Here is a 19,606-nt window from a genome sequence, read left to right on the forward strand (position 1 = left end):
CCTGCACTTCCTCGACCCTGCGGATAACCCCGCAGCTAACCTCTTAGCAGAGCTTGCGTCAGTTGACCTACTTCTACTGAACTCAAAAGCCACCCATGAGAAAGGCCAGCTGTTAGACCCGATTTTTACGAACATTAGGAACCTTGAAACCCAGGATCCCACCCCCCTCCCATGGACAGACCACTTACTGGTCCCCATGTACTGGTATCTCCAAATTGCCCCGGCTCAATTACAGAAAACTAGGACACTCGGGAGACGTTGGCACAAGCTGATACCAGAGGAATGGGAAGCCAAGTTAAGAGAATCCATGACACCTCTTTCCTCGGATCCCAACACGGCAGATAGAGAATTTAATGGCTGGCTCACCCACTCCCTAGATAGCCTAATTCCACCAACCAGCACCCTTAAACACACCAAAAGGATCAATCCTGCTCCTTGGTATACACCTGCACTGAATTTACTAAGGAAGGATTGCAAAAGGACAGAACGGATTTGGAGGAAAGACAAGTCGGCGGAGAATAAAGACACCTTTCAGTCATCCATGAAAGCGTACAAACTAGCTCTTCGCAACGCAAAAAGTACCTTTTATGAGGAAAAAATAAAGAATTCATCCTGCTCAGCCAAGGAGACCTTCCGTATCCTTAAAGAGCTCCTTCATGTCCCTCACCCCCCAAAAAAACCTATGGACCCCAAAGCAGTAGCAGGAAAATGTGTCAATCTAGCCACCTTTTTTGACGAAAAAATTAAAAAAATCCTTGCCTCCCTTCCAGCTGCCAATACAGACACCCCTGAAAAAACTAAGGACGCACCTCCCATACAAAGGAATTCCCCCGCTGAACCTGACACTCCTCACCTGGCGTCATTCGGCCCAGTCACCCTGGAGGAGGTTGTAACAACGTTTGCCTCAGTCAAAAGTGGGGCCCCCAGTGACCCAGTACCTTTAAGAATCCTCAAAGATATCACCCATATCATAGCGTCCCCGCTAACCGCCCTAATCAACACCTCTTTAGCACAAGGCGAAGTCCCCTCGAACTGGAAGGAGGCGATCGTGAAAGGACTCCTTAAGAAACCTTCATTAGACCCCGAGGATTTTTCAAATTACAGACCGATCTCTCTCCTCCCCTGGATTGGAAAGGTCGCGGAGAAACTTGTTAATAAAAAACTGTCTCACTTTCTGGAAACTAACCATCTCCTAAAAAATTCCCAGACGGGCTTCCGACCAGGGCAGGGCACGGACACCGCTATCCTGGCCGCAGTGGAGAAGACCAGAGAAATTCTCGATACAGGAGGATCAGTGGCAGTGGTCCTCCTGGATTTGAGTGCGGCCTTTGACACTGTCAGCCACCAGGTCCTAACCCAACGTCTAGAAAACATCGGAGTGAAAGAGACGGCGCTGAAATGGCTCTCGTCCTTTCTTTACCAACGCTCTTTCCAAGTCTGGGAAGGTGAAGGCCGCTCCCCCTCCATCCCCCTCCGGTGTGGTGTGCCACAGGGCTCATCATTAAGCCCCACGTTATTTAACGTGTACATGGCCCCACTGGAGGGGTTGGTCTCTACATTTGGTGTCACCATCGTCAGCTATGCTGACGGCACACAGCTGGTGGTAACTCTCTCTCACCCGAAAAAAGAGCCCTCCAATCTCCATGACTGCCTCTCCAATATACATCAATGGATGAGCGACTCATCCTTAAAATTAAATGGGTCAAAAACAGAGATTCTTCTCCTAGGTCAAAAAACACTGAATTTACCCCCTAACATCTGGCCTGCCTGTCTGGGTGGACCCCCCACCCCTAAGACAGAAGTCAAGAGCCTGGGAGTATGGTTAGAGAAAGACCTCACCTTCAGAACGCAGGCAAGGAAAACGGCCGGCATTTGTTACGGCCTACTTAGATCATGTAGGAAGGTGCTCCCCCTACTCCCTTTCAAGTCCCGACTTCTGCTGATCCAAGGCCTAATTGTGTCCAGGTTGGACTACTGCAATGCCATTTACTTAGGAGCCCCGGAAACCACTCTCCAGATACTACAGAAAACCCAGAATGCTGCGGCCAGGCTGCTCACGAATACCCCAGCCAGAACATCAGCCAAACCCGCACTGAAAAAATTACACTGGCTTCCGATCAGGGAAAGAGTGATATTCAAGGCACTATGCCTGGCTCACAAAGCACTTCACAACGCAGGTCCACCAATCCTCAACAATTGTATTGTACCTTACAGACCTACGAGAGCGCTACGATCAGACCATGGAAACCTTATTGTGGTTCCCAGGGTGAAAAGGTCCCGGACTTGAGGCCGCCGCTTCTCGGTACAGGCAGCGAAACAATGGAACGCGCTCCCACTGAAACTTAGATCAGAACCCAACCTCCTGCGTTTCAGGAAATCTCTCAAAACTTTTCTTTTCCCTTAAATCACTTTCACCCCTGCACTTTCATCCATCAGTACCACGAGGTTAGCGCTGGGATACTCTTGGGTGACTACGCGCTGTATAAAAACCTAAAATAAATAAATAAATAAACCTATTCTGATGACGGCATTCGTTGAGACTTCACCATTATGAGTAGGTGGCGGTGAAGTACGAGATGAAAACAGCACCACACAGGTACAACCTTCTGTGAGCATTGCTGATCTCGACATCGATGATAGCAATCATTCTCACATATGCACAAATTCAGCTTTTTTGAACTTTCACCTGATGTTGTAGACCAATTTTTCGCAAGCCTGTCTGATATGATGTTCTCTCCAATCAACGAGAATAACTTTTAAAACAACGAACACACAGCGTTCCCTGAACTCTGAATTTGGCCTTGAGTTTTTGATAAACAAAACTACTGAAAACATTTGGAACTATTTTTTCCCCTGAAAGCGAAATTATTTATTCCATTTCCAAAATATTTACATTTTTTCTGGCACATGGTACTCTGCTTAAAGTAGAACTATTCTTAGAGAACAGAGCTTCTATATTTAGAGATACTAGAGACAATATTTTATCTCTGCCTCTAGCACATGTACAGTATTGTATAAATATGTGACGAAATGGTCGCGACCTTCTTTTCTGTATTCAGAGCCATTTCATGTATAATTTTCGCAAGTCATTCAGCCAATATTTATATATGCATTTCCTGAATGATAACACTGCTTGAAAAGCGTACAGTTTAAAATACTCATTTTCGTGTATATACCATACACCATTTCAAATGCAATATATGTATTTTGGGGTGGGTTGGAAAACCCATGCATCGTTAATATGTTTAATATTGCTTAGTATTTGGTAACGATGGACATTAATACGTGGAGTGGGTGTTGTGATTCTATCTAGGACCCTAATTTGATATTCCCGATTTATGCCCTTATATGGTTATAATAAATAATATCCTTATAAAGGCATAAGAATCATATCCATATTTAGTAATAGCCAATGCAGTCCAAATACGGCAAGGCTACTCCCATAGACTCCTAGAAAGTACAACGCGTTCTTTAAACAAACCAAGCCTCCAGCAGTCCGGGAAATCCCCCTGCTTTTGTTTTGATTTGCACAAGAACTCCTGGAGTCCAGAAAGAACTGTTAGTTCTTAGTGACGTCTTATGTCCAACCTTACGTCAAACTCGGCACCTTTCAGGTATAAATATACCAATGTTGCCTTAAGCAAACACACGGTGGTTTGGAGCAGAGCAGCTATCTACTTGCCCGACGCCCAGCAGATGCGAGAGCCGAAGGAAGCCGACCCTCCCATTTGACGCACTGAGAGAGACGCTGTCTTTTCTCCTGCCGAGAAATTACAGCTCCGGTGTTTCCAGTCACCCATGCGGGTTGCTGGGAGATCGAGTCCTGAGAGAGAGATACCACACCTCCTACATTCTATTACCAAGGTACGGAGCTGATTAAACCCTTAAGAGAATTCTTGATTCAGATTCCTGGCAAAAACCAACTTAACTTAAACTGCAACTTACTTACTCCTTCCCACGTATTAGGCTTAGGTCAGGTACACCGGGGTAGGCGTATCTTAGAAGCACCAGTTGAGTACGTTAGTCAATGTTTTTATGTATGTATATATTTTATCCATTTTAAAGTATCATATGGCTAAGAAACCATATCAATGCTTTTACAGTATTATTTCATAATACTCCTTTTACTGTACGCACTTTACTTCATGATAAGTATTGCTATTGTGGCAACTCACTTCTCTTGCATGAGAAAGAAGACTGCTCAATAAATAACACCTTTTATTGAAAACGCCCGTCTCTCTATTTCTCTGCACTCTGGTGAAACTGAGTATGCACGATTGACTGAGTGAAATAGCTGTCTATTGTTTGCACACGACTCTAGAGATATACTCTTTATTCTGAGGGAGCAAAGTTGTCATGTTTATGCGGTTGTCAGAAACTAATCCCTTCTTGTCTATTCAGGAAAGTTAACCCCTTCCTGTTCATTCGAGAAAGTTTCTAGTGACCTCTGAGCTAGCTGGCAAAACTAATTAAGTCTAATATAGCCAGTAGAGACCTAGATGACCTCAGTCCTACGTCTACACTGCTGTTTATATTATTCCAATGCGCAGAGCCTATTGGGAATATAGGAACTACACTACAATATCAAAGCAGCCACATGGCATTCAGTCCACACATTTGCGCTCCATTCCTGCTTAGACTCTGATACTCAGGCAGATGCTCAGTTTGGGCAAGCATCCCTGAGAAATTTATTTGGATAATACATGATTAAAAACAGTTTGTTGATATGTTGGTATTCGTCTGCAGGGTCCAGGGATAGGCTTGTGTAATATCTTTACTTGTTTTTATCTATGCTTTGTTTTATCTTGTTACCATTGCTTGAGACTGCTTTCCTCATACTGTTCTAGAATGAGATTCCAATGTTCCAGTGAATGTTCCTTTTGAGCAGTTGCTCCTGTAATGCTGTGTGGATAGGATGTTTTCCTTATATCCTGTTATACTGAAGAATAAATCCCTCATTCATCAGCCATCAACTGGTGTGACTATCATCTTTACAGCTTGCTACTCTATGCAGTGCTTATGACTTGATGAGTATCCCCTGGAAGAGCAGGATAAGTTACTTACCTGTAATCCTAGTTCTCTTCCAGGGTTATACTCATCAAAGTCATAATCAACCCTCCCTCCTCCCCGGGCGAATACCATGTCCATAACAATATATCTGTTACTCATGTTATGAATACAATGTTTATACGCCGTCAAATAGACCTGACTGTTACCTGTGGGGCATGATGAGAGCCTGGAGGTCTTAAAAGCACGGCACCAATTTTATCTGAGTGTTCCATATGCAGCCTTTCTAGGCTAATCTGCCTCTATGACCTTGCCTTTTTTCCTCTGAAAATAAAGGCTATGTTCAAAAACAAGTTAAAGGTATTTTCTCGGTGTCATGAAAATGTTATTTTATATGTTTATTTTATATGTTTGTTTAAGTATTTTCAAATTAATAATTTTGAATGGAATTTTGGAATCTATGAGACTAGTATGGCGAAGGCTGCATATTTATAAATATGCATAAAATATATATAACATACAGGAAGACAGCTTCGTTGGGTGACATCCTCACACAAAGTCATCTACCCACCTATAATCCAAAAAATGAGAAAGGTAAAAAATCATGGCTAACAACACCTGGCTTTTGGAAATGCTCGAAATGCAAGGCATGCGAGCACGGCCATAATACTCTCTCATATCAATTACAAAACGGAAAAAAGGAAAATATCACTGACCACATAACATGTGAATCCAAATTTGTAGTATACGTTCTGCAATGCCCATGTCACAAACTATACGTTGGAAGCACAATAAATAAACTTAAACTACGTATATTTCAACATCTAAGGGTAATCAAGAATCAGGATCTCTCTTATCCAATGGCCAAACACTTTCTGGAGAAACATTCAAGTAACAACCAGGAACTTAAATTCTTTGGTGCAAAATTGGGAAAACCAAATGAAAGAGGTGGAGATAGAACCTTAGACTAAAGAAGAGCAGAATCAAGGTTCATTCTGGCGTTGGGTACAGAGAGTCCTTTTGGACATAATTTGTATGCTGAGTTACATGTGCATTTGTAGTAGAAAAACCTTTTTGAACTTTTTTGGACTTCACATGAAGAACAGGTTTAATTGATGGGAATGGAATAAATTGATGTACCATGTGATAATACCCTTATGATAAAACTAATAATAATTAAAAACTAAGAAAGCAATTAGGAAGATGAAAACAGGAACATAAGACGTGTAGATAGAGTCAAAATACTGTGTTGGGGTTATGTATATAGAAGGATTGAAGAAAGTTTATTTACTTATTACTCCTTTGTTTCAAAACCATCAAATCTGTTACTCTCTGGGTTTATTTCTTGAAAGTCTACTTCAGCATGATTGAACACAGGGAGATGGCAAACTCTTTTATACATATAGAAAAGATGGGTTTTGTAAAGAAAAGGACGTTGGATGGTTCAAAACAATCAAAAAATGAATGCGTTTTTGCACATAAAATGTTTACACATGATATTTTGCACAATGCACATGGCACTTTACTAACACAATTGTTCTTTGATCCATCTGATAGATTATTGCTATTCTGTCCTCCCCCCATTCCCCTTTCCTCCTTTATCCTTCCTTTTTGCTATGAAATTCATTATTCCATCCTATGATAATTGAAGATTACACATTGGACATCTTTCCCATATTTCCGTTTATATGAAATTTTATGATATGATTTATAACATGCAATTTTAAAACATGTTTTTATATTGATTGTGAGAAAGTTAAAATTAATTGTAAATTGCCTTTCTTGACATAAGGTACTTTACCATTACGTTTCTCTGCCTCAGAAAGTCATCATAAAAATGTATGTCCTAAATGGCCACTGAATAAGAGCAGACTAGTAGGGTTATCAGTCTAGTCTATTTTGTAAAGGAAATGAAGAAGGGACTTATGCACTTATCACTTTAAATGGACTGTTTGGACTGCAGGTCTCTATGGTCCAGTTGAAGGCAATCGCCGAAACGCGTCGACCGTCCTCCTTGTTTGCACGAAATGGTGTTGTAAAATAAAAATTACTCTTACCTGAAGAAATTGCGTTTTGGATCCCGTTTGTGCTGTGGTGTATCTGGACTGCTTGGCTGCGTACTGGAGCCCGGCTGGGTCCGTTCTTTGCCTAAGGAATATATATATATATATATAAAAAAAAATATATATATATGTGTGTGTGTGTGTGTGTGTGTGTTATTGCTCCGGGATCCACGCAGGTGAGCGGGACTATTTAGTGCTTATGACTTTGATGAGTATACCCCTGGAAGAGAACTAGGATTACAGGTAAGTAACTTATCCTTCGTGACCTTTCTCCAACTGCGGTGGGAAGGGATCTGCTGCCTGGTGATGGTGTGCTGGGCTTCTGTGATGGTGAAGTGTACGATGGTGTGGTCAGTCCAGGTGAGTTCTGTTATGTGGCTGAATTTGATTCTGTCACTGGAGGTAAAGATGGGGTCGAGTGTGTCTGGCTTTGTTTGTAGGTTTGGTGACCAGTTGGATGAGGCCGATGTTGTTCAGGTTCTCCAGGAGGGTGATGGAGTTATCATTATAGGGGGTCATCTGTGTGGAAGTTGAGGTCGCTGAGTAGGAGGTAGTGTTGCGAGTTTGATTGCTAGGGGGCGATGAGGTTAGGGATGGCATTACAGAATGTTGCTTTGGGTCCCAGGGGTCTGTAGTCAAGGGTGCCTCGTATTGTGGTCTTTTCATCAGTTTGTAGTAGGTTCCCTGAGAGGTGTGGTGTCGTCAGTGGTGATGGTGCATCTGATGGTTTCCTTGAAGATGATGGTGATGCCTCTGCCTTACTTGTTGGCGAAGTCATGGTGTATTATTTTTGTAGCCTTTGAGAGTGGTGGCGGTGATGTCAGGGTTTGAGGATGGGTTGAGCCATTTTTGGTGATGAAGGCGACATCCGTGGAGGGGGTGGTGATAGTGTCCCAGATTTTCATGGCATGTTTGAAGAGTGAGCGGGCTTTGAGCGGGATACAGTGGAGCATTCGTAGGGTAGTCTTGTGGGTCGGAGAGCAGCGCCGGGGCAGGGACGGGGAGCAACGCTGGGACGGGGACTGGGAGCAGCGCCGGGGCAGGGAATGGGAGCAGCGCCGAGGCATGAACTGGGAGCAACGCCGGGGCAGGGACTGGGAACAGCGCCGGGGCAAGGACTGGGAGCAGCCTTGGGGCAGGGACTGGGAGCAGCACCGGGGCAGAGACTAGGAGAAGGGATGGGGAGCAGCCCAGGGACAGGGATTGGGAGCAGCGCAGTGACAGGAGGCAGCGCAGGGACAGGAGGCAGTACATGGAGAGCAGGCAGTACAGGGACAGTGGGAGGAGGGAGAGAGTCTTGAGGTGATGGCAGGAGAGCCGGCACCTCCTACAGTAGAGTTTTCTGCAGTGGCGGCTGATGATATTTGAAAGTGGTGAGCGTAAATGTTCGGGATGACAGTCATGTGGCGAGCAAGCATAGTGAACGAGCCTGACCATGATATGGGGGGCCGGGGGGGTCTCCCCCGAGAACTTTTTGAAAAAATAGTGCACAAGCTGCATTTTCAAGCAAATTTGAGAAAGCGAAACGGTTGATAAAGCAATTGTGAAAGTGTAGTTATGACATCAATAAAGAGATTTCATATGATAATGACATAGGTAGCAGCTTCTTCAGTATAACCACAGAACTTCATAACAGACTTTGAGATAATGCAGATGTGACATCAGACATGACCTCACTGATAATATATACCACATACCAACCCCACATGTGACATCAGACAGGACCTCACTGAAAATATCATATACCACACACCAACCCCACATGTACATCAGACATGACCTCACTGATAATATCATATCATATACCACATCAAAATCATTCATGGAACATCAAATGGCTGCCTATTTATAAATGTTTTTTCTGACAGTGAAAATACTACATTTTTCTATATGTTTCATCCATGATGGCATTTATATGTTAACAGTGCAGGCAGCCTAACCAAGAATATATGTCTTATGATATATATTACTAGTGAGTGCAGCTGTAACAACACTTGTTCTCTATTTAGTTTTCATAAGGGGTCCTGGTTGGTGAAGGTAGCACTCAATCCATACATTGGAAATTAAAGCAGTAATGACATCTTTGATGTCAGTGTTGATGTGATGTGCAATCTGTCCACTGTTGTCATAGATTATTTCAGATGTTTTGTGGACATGAACAGAGCATGGGTTGTGACTGGTGGCTATGCAGCTAACCAAAGCTAGCAAACATTAGTGGTTTATAAGATTTAACAGCATATCAATGTCCATTTTAATTCCAATTACAACAAGATACCCTATGCACACAACAAACAAGTAGAAAAGGTGTGTCACAACTGGAACACGGCGACCCGCAGGAAAGAAGCCCGCACTGCCTGCTACTACAAATCACTTGCAAATAAGGAGTTATCCGCTCCCTTTTTGTATTCTACACGTATCCTGCGGGGCTTGCCGCTTTTGGAAGACGCGCACTGCGTCGGCACAATAATGAGCCACAACTGGCTCATCTCAGATGTAATCCTTCGAGTGACTGAAACTCTCTAGGGCATCTAGGATCTTACATAAAAGATTTATTTTTTATCCGCCAACACCCTACTGGAACTCCACCTCTAGAGTCTCGAGCCCTTCCGGGTCGGGATTATCACCGGCGGAGCGACTACCCATTTGTGTCTTATTTCCCATACAGCCCTGAGGAGTCACGAAAATACTATTCCTGTGCGACGAAACACGTGCCGGCTGGCTTGCTTGAGGAATTAAAAGAGACTGAACTGTTGACACACCAGACAAGAAATCCTTGTATATTTTCTGCCAGCTCTGTCTTGTAACTTACATGTGTCTACATTGACACACCTTTTCTACTTGTTTGTTGTGTGCATAGGGTATCTTGTTGAAATTTTACAGTGCTTTGGTTTTTCCATCACACAATTGGGGGGTTATAGGGCTTATCCCCTCACCCAGTTGCACCACACCCAATTTTTCCATGCTACTAACGATTTGCGTCCACTATTAGCAGAGCGCCCGCTGTTACCCTGAATAGAAAAACCCTTTCGCTAGCACATTGTCCATTTCAATTAGTATTTATAAAATTATGTATATATTTTTATAATATGGGTTAGTTAGATATCTCAGTATATAAGTGCACCTTAAGTGCACCTTAAGGTGAAAACAAGATTTTTTTTCCTGAAATTACGTCACAGGAGTTTGTGGAGAGCATGTAATGTAAATTTTTTTCATTCATTTGGTTGAGCTCTCCTGTGTATAGCAGAAATTATTATTAGTTCCCCGTCTAGGTGTATTCTAGGTGTATTCTATCATGGTAACGGAAAGAGATGTATCTGAAGGGGGACATGGCGGGACTCATTCACTGCTTGATCACTCACCATCACTGAGGACCTGGTCCTTAAGCCTCTTTTGGGTGGGGTCACAGGGGGGGGGGAGGTGGGGGAAGCAGAAGAGGGAGGGGGAAGCAGAAGAGGGAGGGGGAGGTGGGGGGAGGTATTGGTGTGTGGGGCAAGGAAAAACAGTAATAGAATGTTGTGTGCAAATCAAAATCGAGATTGTGTCAATTTGTGTTATCTTTCTATTGTAGTAATGGGTGCAATTATTTCCAGATTTGAAGATGAGTAGATTTATAATATGTTCATGGAATATTTGTGGGCTTAATGACAAAAGGAAAAGGGGTATAATGGCTCATATATTGAGAACTCTGAAAATTGTTATTTTGTGTATTCAAGAAACCCACATCCCCTGGATACGGTTAGAGGCTACACTCCTGACTTTATGCCCCATTTATGCCCCCAATTCCGATGATCCGGATATGCTGAATCAATTGAGTATTGAACTAGCACTGTGGCCGTCACCTTTACTGTTATGTGGGGATTTTTACCTACATCTGGACGGGAAAGACGACATTTCAAGCAATTACATGTATGGGGTAGGAAGAAAAATGTGTTTAAGGCTACCAAAGGGATCATCAATGAATTCGGGGTGGTAGATGTAGGATTTTTAATGGGAGGAGGTGCTCCTGGGAGTACTTTCTTTTCTGCTCCACACCAGAAACACTTTCGTCTAGATAATTTTTTTGTTACGGCTGGATTTATCAACACTGCCAAAAAACTCAGATTTGAAATCATCCCTAAAATAATCTCTGACCACAACCCCATTATTCTTGATTTAGATATTAATCTTAAACAACCCCCAAAGCCCTCGTCTTTTGAACGGAAGTTACTTTTTGACCCTCTTTATATTGAGTATATGGGGAAGTGGATACCCGAGTTTTTTTAATTTAATCAAGGCTCAGCGTCAATTGAGATCATATGGGATGCTTTTAAATAAGGGGTTTGGGGAGAAACGTTCAGCTATTCAATAAACAAACAGCGCAAAATTAGGTAGGTAGATGAGATGGAAATGGCCAAATTGAGAGATATTGAAATTCAGCTGATGATGGCTTGCAATAGAGTTTCTAGTACTGGGTTAATTTAAAAAAATGTAGTCATACAGAAAGCCAGGATCTACCAGACTTTTGCCTCGAAACTGGCTCAACAAATTGCCACTTTTAGATCAGAGATGTATGAGGTGGGGGAAAACTCGGGTAAGCTTTTAGCAAAAAGATTACTGCAGATAAAAATCATGGATAACTCAGGGCAGCTACATGACAATCCATCGGATATATTGGGGGGTTTTCGTGAATTTTATTCCGAGTTATATATGGAAGAGAATACCAGAGATATTGAAGGAAGGGTAGCAGATTTGATGGATTCCTTACCTAACATTACTCTATCAGCAGAAGAGTCTGAACAATTGGAAACCCCTATTACTTGGGAAGAGATAGAATCAGCCTTAATCTCATTAGCGTCTGCTAAGGCTGTGGGCCCGGATGCTATACCTCTTGAGTTTTTACAGACGTTTAGAAATATTCTTAAAGAAGAAATGACTATACTTTTTATGGAGGCCCAAAGAGGTAAGGCTCCACCTTCTTGGCAAAGTTCAGTAATTACTGTCTTCCTTAAAAAAGATAAATCCCCATTACTCCCTTCATCATTCCGCCCCATCTCATTGATCAATGCGGATAGCAAAATCTACTCCAAGATCCTAGCCTCACGCATTTCTAGAATTATTACACCTCTTGTTTCAAAATTCCAACATGGGTTTATTCCTGCACGTGACACAGCTGATCATATCTGTCGTGTGATTACATTCTTGGATTGGGCTCAGGCAACAGGCTCTTCTATCAGTCTCACCCTGTTGGATGCTGAGAAAGCATTTGACAGGGTTGCCTGGGCATATATGTGGGATATATTAACTAAAAAGGGATTTGGTCCTGGCATCTTAACAGCTTTAAAAACTATGTACTGCTCCCCGTCTGCTTCTATTCGCCTTAATGGTCAAATATCTACTCCATTTTTAATTACTCGTGGTACACGGCAAGGGTGTCCGTGCTCACCCTTACTTTTCTCTATATATGTTGATCCTTTTGTAAACCGTTTAAATTCTGCTGAGAATATAAAACCAATTCATTTATCTCATATAGACTATCGAGCCCTAGCTTATGCAGACGATATTGTAGTAGTCACAACCAATGTCAAAACTGCTCTCCCAGCTATTAATGATTTAGCAGCACAGTTCGGGTCCTTTTCAGGATATAAGTTGAATTTATCCAAAACGCAGATTTTGCATGTTGGGGGTTCCCCGTCCATTAATATATCAACAGTGCCAGAAGTTACATATTTGGTAATTAAGATCGCCCTCCCAGTTGCTAATATTCCAAAGCTAAATATAAATCCTGTAGTGGCAAAAGTCAATGTGACACTAGAAAGATTAGACCATCTTCATTTGTCATTATATGGCAGAGCTAACGTATTGAAGATGCTGATCTTACCTAAATTTTTATATACGTTTCGTACAATACCAGTCGAATTCCCTCTTGCTTGTTTTAAAAAATTAGAGAGGGTTACTTCCAGATTTTGTGGGGCTACAAACGGCAACGTAAAGCCTATAAAAAGATGATTCTTCCTAAAGAGTATGGTGGGTGGAACATTCCATATTTCCTATTTTATTATATTGCCGCATCTTTACAACCCATTAGCCCACTCATAATTGGCGACAAAGCCCGAATTCCTTTGTGTAATACCCCCTCAATCTATGAGTTAGTTCTGGGAGAAGAGATGAAAGGATGACTTGTAAGGATAATCGAACCTAGTTACTTTAAAAAGACTAAATTTAAGATTTTAAAAGCTGCTTTTGCAGTGTGGAAAGTAGTTAGGCGACACTTGGGTATACCAAAATTAAATGTATATACGCCTTTTGCTGCATCTGATATATTACCCTATATTTTTCGGGATCAAGTTGCTATTGGTGGGGGGCCAAAGGAATTTGTTGTCTAGGGGATTTGTTTAAGGATGGTCAATTAGTTTCATTCAATGATTTACAAGCTAACTTTGTTTTATCAAAAAATGACTTTTTTAAATACTTACGAATGCGCAGTTTTTTGCAGAATGCTCAACCAGTAATAGAACATCAAATGAATAAAATCCCCCTAATTGAATTGATGGCGAAAAAAAAAACACCTATTGGGCAATGTTACTCTAGTCTGATTCATGAATTCCCGGATGACTTGGAAAATTGTCAATTAAATGGGTAAACATGCCCGGGATACCTGAAATCAATATCCTTGAATCTATTATCTTAGCCAACCGAGTGTTAATAACGGGGATGATGAAGTCACAACATTTTATGTCTATACATGATCTATACTATACCCCTAGGAAGGTATCAAAATGGAGTATGACAATAGGGTCGAAATGCAATAGGTGTGGTCAATTTGCCGCTGATGCGGTTCATATGTTTTTTTAATGCCCTATACTTTCTGAGTTCTTTTTGCATATTGAACATTTTTTGGCTGTAATTCTAGGATGCACAATTACCTTAACTGCTGAGATGGTATTGGTGGGTTGTAGCTCGGGAATGGCTGATCAACCAATATCAAAAGCTATGACATGTTTTCTTTTTATTTGTATGGCTGTCGCTCGAGCTTCAATTACAAAAGACTGGATTAATTCCGAGCCCCCTTCTTTTTTCAGTTGGCGTGAAAGACTATTGACAATATACAATTTTGAAATGGCTATTTATAAAACTAAAGGGGCAAAGAGGAGGGCTATGGGAGTAAAGATATGGGCACCCATCACGGATTGGATTTAGGATAATGTAAAGTGTACACGATGTATACTCTTTTTTTCTTTTTTTCCTTTACCACAGGACCCCTTTTGATGATTGTAATTAATTATGTTGCACTACTGTGAAATAATTGATTTGTATTTGCTGTTTTTTTCCTTGCATGAAATTAAAGAAGCCTTATAAATATATTTTTTTTAAAAGATAAGTGCACCTTACTATTGACAGTATCTTTTGTTTAGAGTATGGAAACAGTTCCGGGCATCTGCACTTTGAGGAAGAGCTCAAGTTAGATTTTATCTTTGTTTACCCAAAGAATGTTAGGTGTATCTTGTAGGATTTGCAAGTGGGAAAAATTATGCAGCTGCTTGCGAAGTTTAAAAGAGGCCCTGCTTTGTAGAATGGTTCAGGTATGGCAAAACCAACAGTCTAATTTGGTTTGTATCGAAAAAAAGTAATACTAAATAAATCATGAAGCCCTCACAACCGCATTTTCAGATAGTATTCAATAGTCAAAGACGCTGACGAGAAGCACACTTCATTACCATGCTAAGACGAGACCCGTGCAGTGCAATATAAACTAATGTACATTGGCTCCAATCAATTTGCATTCAAACAAACGTACACTTCTAACAATGCACATTTGTTAACGATAATATAGATATGCCCAGCCAAACACAGTTGTGTAAATATTAAGGGGCATCTGTAGGAAGGCGTTTGCGAATCGCAAACGGCGTGTTGGTATGTAGGTGCCACATACCAAAATAAGGAATCGCAAAAATTGTGATTCCTTATTTTGCTCAAGCATTTAAGGAATCGCAATTTTGCGATTCCTTAATTGCTATGTAGGGGTGCCTTTTAAATTGTGATTTTGGCTTAAGGAATCGCACAATACCACCTACTCCAAGTAGATGGTATTTTGCGATTTCCTGTCAAAATGCATTTTTTTTTTATTCAAAGTGACATGTGGCGCACAGATATGCCCTTAGGGCATGTATGTGCGCCACATGTACTTACAGGCACATTCCAGGGGTGCAACAGGTGTCCTTTGGACACCCTTGCACCCTTGGAATTGCGATTCTCGAATTGCGATTTTCTCATAGAAAATCGCAATTTGAGAATGTATCCCCATTCATTCCTATGGGCCTCTTGGCCCATAGGAATGAATGGGACACTCATTCCTTAACCCCTTCGACGCTCATGACGAGCACAGCTCGTCATGGAGTTTCCATTGATTTCAATGGAAATTACATTGAAATCCAGGAAGCAGCTTAGCATCCAAGTGGTTAATTGCGATTCGCAATTTGCTGATCTCAATTAAGGAATTTTAGGGATTCGCAAAAAAATTGCGATTTATTACCTACATTCCATTTTGCAATTCTCAAATACCGATTCCTTAAAAATTGCTATTTGAGAACCTAATCTTACTTAGTCACGGTCATTCACATTCAGTATTGTTCTAATTAAATAGGAATGTTGTACGTAAATACATTTTTTTGAAAGGAAGTTTATGTTACATTGGCTGCACATACAACAATTAGCGAGTGTCTAAAATAATAAAGGCTTTTTCTTTGGATTACCTTCACTCTCTGAACAAGTCCTCCGGAGGAGACGGTGAGTGGAAGGTGCTGGATTAAGGAGGTGGGGAGCAGAACGTGAGCCTCTTCACTGCCACTTGCATTGGGGGAGGGGAGTTTTCCCTGCATGATTTTTGTCCACGCTTGGCCATGTACAGGGTTCAGTTGCACAGTGACACACGCCTCTGTCCAGCACCTTCCCTGAGGAAAACACTTGGCAGAGTTAGAATAACTATTTTGGCCCCACCACTGTCCAGCACCTTCCCTTAGTCAAACAGCTGGTGGAGTTACAATAATAATTTTGCCCCCACCTCTGTCCAGCACCTTCCCTGAGGCAAACACCCGGCGGAGTTAGAATAATAATTTTGCACCCCATCACTGAGCAGCACCTTCCTTGGAGCCAACACCCTGGGGAGTTAGAATAATCATTTTGCCTCCCACAACTGACCAGTGGGCAAAATAAATTATATAGTATACTTACAGATGATTGTCCAAAGGATTGTTTCCCACAATGTATCATTGTTGTTTGTGTATGATCAATATCTGTAGAAATTAAAAAAAAGTTCCATTGTTGTTTCCGATTTAGGATTTTATGATATAAATAGATGCAGTTTGATATTCACTTATGTATGAACAGAAATATTTATTCCGGATTATATGTTGTAGATCTGGGGGGTGGTTGTGAAGTGCTGTAAATAATTTTAAAATAAATTTAAAGTATATGAATTATTTCTTCTTATTAAGCAGGTGTTTCTTTTTAAACGTACACTCACTTCAGTCAGTAGATGGCACTGTGTAATTCAAAAGTCTGAGATGTCTCCTACTCCTGCTGAGTGTGGTCTGGTCACCATCGAAGTCAGAGCACCAGTGAGCACAAAATGGTGGATGGCTTCTTTTATATATGTTTATGGGGTATATGAAAATTTGAAAGAAAATACAATTGGAAACATTGTTCTGCGTGATTCATAACCTGACAGAATGTATATTTATTATGTGTTGGTTAAAATGTTGGTTTATAAGTTCTGTTTCAGATTGTCAGATATTTTGAGTAGAGGATGGGTCTGCTGCTGTAATGGAAATAGTTGAAGGATACCCATTGTGTGCATTGTATGTACATGCTGCTTTTGCCACTGACTTGAGAGTGTATTTCTTAAAAAAAGCTTTGTATATATGCATAAAAATCAGTTATTCTTTTTTTTAAATTGTACAACACCAATTAAACCAAAAAACAAACATTATTAATACCTATGTATTTGAATACTTTGGTATTATAATTAATACACAAGCATTAAGATAAATACTTGGTTATTAATGTACTCTCCCACTCAAAACCCGCTTCCCTTCCATCCGTCCCAGAGGATGGTGGTAAAAAAAAATCTTTCATAATTTTTACTGTAACATAGGACATTTATGCGTGGTAAAGGTATGCGAAGAATTACTATACGTTTAAATGGTATGTGTTGTAATGATAGTTTTAATTTAACCCTATGAACATGTGTTGTGTCGTAAAAACTGTGATATAAAAGTATGCATTGTAACGTCATATATTCTAAGCTATATCATAAAGTCTGCAGCTTGTGACCTGCAAGTAACAGAAGTATATCGGCAGAAAGCATTTGAACTGTTCACATCAAGTACAAATCTGTAATACAAAAATATAAAGTTGCATGTTACACAATGTGCTTTGCAGCATGCACATTGATCCCTCTGCTATTTTATGATGAGTCCAGCCTACGACTAGACTGCACACACATCTCTCCAGCAGGTGCATTAACTTATAATTAGCTTACCATTATGATACACTGAAACTTGCTGTTTACACAAAGATCTGTGCAGCAGACCCCATAAGGTTTTTTTCTTAAATTTAGCTTTCCATTTAGATGGTATACATTTACCATCAATGTTGTAATCTTGCAATTTAATTGTGAAAGGTTTAAAAACATAATTGACTGTCAGAGCGGAATCTGTCCCTCGTTAATACTGATTTTTAGATGCCACAATTCATATATGTCAATATTTTTGAACGGAAAAGTGGGATTTTTTTGGGGGGGGGGGAAACAACCGAATGTATTTTGCCCATTGATTTGCATTAAACCAGATGCCTTTTCGGCAGGAGACAGCTCAAATGAAGCTTTTTTTGGCTTCCAAAATCGGGAATCTACTCCCTGAATCGGGTCTTTTGACATGTATGCATAACTTGACCATCAGTTTATGTCCTCCTGAAGTTTATTGTTTACATTTCCAATGCTGTTTAAAAGGTAAGACTACAAATCCCACAATGCAAGATGTGTATTACAATTAAGAGCCCTTAGCACGTGTCCCTAAGCAAAGGAAGCGTGCAATGCTTCTGTCCTCGTTGCGCTAAAAAAGCCATGATAATATTTAATTATTATAAAGCCAAGTTTGTTTTGCCCTGGCATATATGGCATATATGCCAACTCGCCATTTTAGAAGTTAAAAATAGCTTTTATGTAGCTGTCTTCCACCTGTTACAATATAAATGAATACGAAAAATGCATTCTCCCAGGTTTGATTTGAAAATCTTCCACTTTCCTATTGTGTGTTGTAAAATGTTGGCATACATTCCCTTGTCCGTTTTTCCCATTCTCCTTTTATTCCTACATCGTTCCCTCGTGGCATTCTCTTCATTTTGCATAATTCCTTCCAGTCTTTGGCACTGTTGTCTCCCTTTGTTTACCTTCCCATTGGGTTCTTGTCTCTCTATTTCATAAAAAAAAAAAAAATTTGTATTAAGGTCTTGTTATATTTTCCTCATTCCCTTTTTATTTAACATATTATTTATAGTGTTGCTGTCCCACAATGTTGCCATTGCTCGTGTTCACTGCTGATGACAATATAAACAAACCAGGCCCGTTTAGCGCTTTCCAGAGACCCTAACTTACGGGCGCTATATACATTTGATAAGTGTATGTATTTTGTAAACAGTAGTCCAACTCGGAGAGTGGCTGCTTCTGCCTACTTCTGCAGAGGCAGCGCTGAGGTGGCTAACGCCTTGAGGGGAGGTGGCTGGGTAGAGAAGAGCCATACAAGCTGGCCAATAGGGCAGAGCCCCGAAGACTGCTGGAGAGCAGAGGACACATGATCCGAGGAGATACCAGATATTACACAATACAAAGTCCACCAATGAAGAGATCACTACTTACTGTTAGAGGTTCCAAAGTGGTCTGCCCCCCTCGCTTGCTTCCCTGAACGCCCCATTGACGCACACATATAACAGAGTTAGACTAATGGCAATAGTAGTTTTTGTTTGGCTCCAGTGGTCACAGGGACAAAAGCAACACTAGTACTAAGGATTGCTTAATGCCTTGACCGCGGCGGGTTTTCCGCTGCGGTGCGGGCGTTCTATTGAGTGGCCAGGGCTCCGTCGGCAGCACTGGGGAGGGAGTGCTCCCGTCGGCCAACGGCCGACGGGAGCACGGAAGGGGTTAATTGCCCTTGAACCCCATAGGCTCATGTGGAACGGATCTAACTCTTAAATAGAACTTCTTCACCTAAATCTAAGAGCAGTGTAATAAGAGTGAAACCAGGGGCATAACTAGACCCAAACTTCGGGGGGGCTAAGATTCTCAGCCAGGGCCAGCTCAAGCACTGGTGGTGGCTGTTACAATAGTCTTTTTTGGCGCTCTCCTCCCCCATAACTCGTTTCTCAATGAATTCCCTCACTACCACTCTCCAACAGTGCACCTCATCTCTCCACAGCCTCTGTGATGTACAAAACATGTTTCCATAGTGCTTCAATGTATTGTATTATAATGCTTGATCTGCAGTGTTGCAGCTCATGCAATATGT

General features: G+C 41.2%; 1 protein-coding gene across 1 annotated transcript in view; it reads right to left on the minus strand.

The window, feature by feature from the left end:
• The window catches only part of LOC144753167 (uncharacterized), a 334,464-nt gene that overhangs the window by 224,755 nt on the left and 90,103 nt on the right, over window positions 1-19,606 (minus strand). Inside the window, exons 2-4 of the mRNA XM_078640935.1 lie at window positions 18,379-18,517; window positions 16,278-16,339; window positions 7,065-7,155 (exon numbers count right to left, since the gene is read on the minus strand). Of these exons, the coding sequence (XP_078497061.1) occupies window positions 7,065-7,155; window positions 16,278-16,339; window positions 18,379-18,445 (220 nt within the window). The 5' untranslated portion in view covers window positions 18,446-18,517. The remainder of the gene's footprint in view (window positions 1-7,064; window positions 7,156-16,277; window positions 16,340-18,378; window positions 18,518-19,606) is intronic.

This window comes from Lissotriton helveticus, chromosome 5_1 (assembly GCF_964261635.1).
Source record: "Lissotriton helveticus chromosome 5_1, aLisHel1.1, whole genome shotgun sequence".
NCBI classification, from domain to species: Eukaryota; Metazoa; Chordata; class Amphibia; order Caudata; family Salamandridae; genus Lissotriton; species Lissotriton helveticus.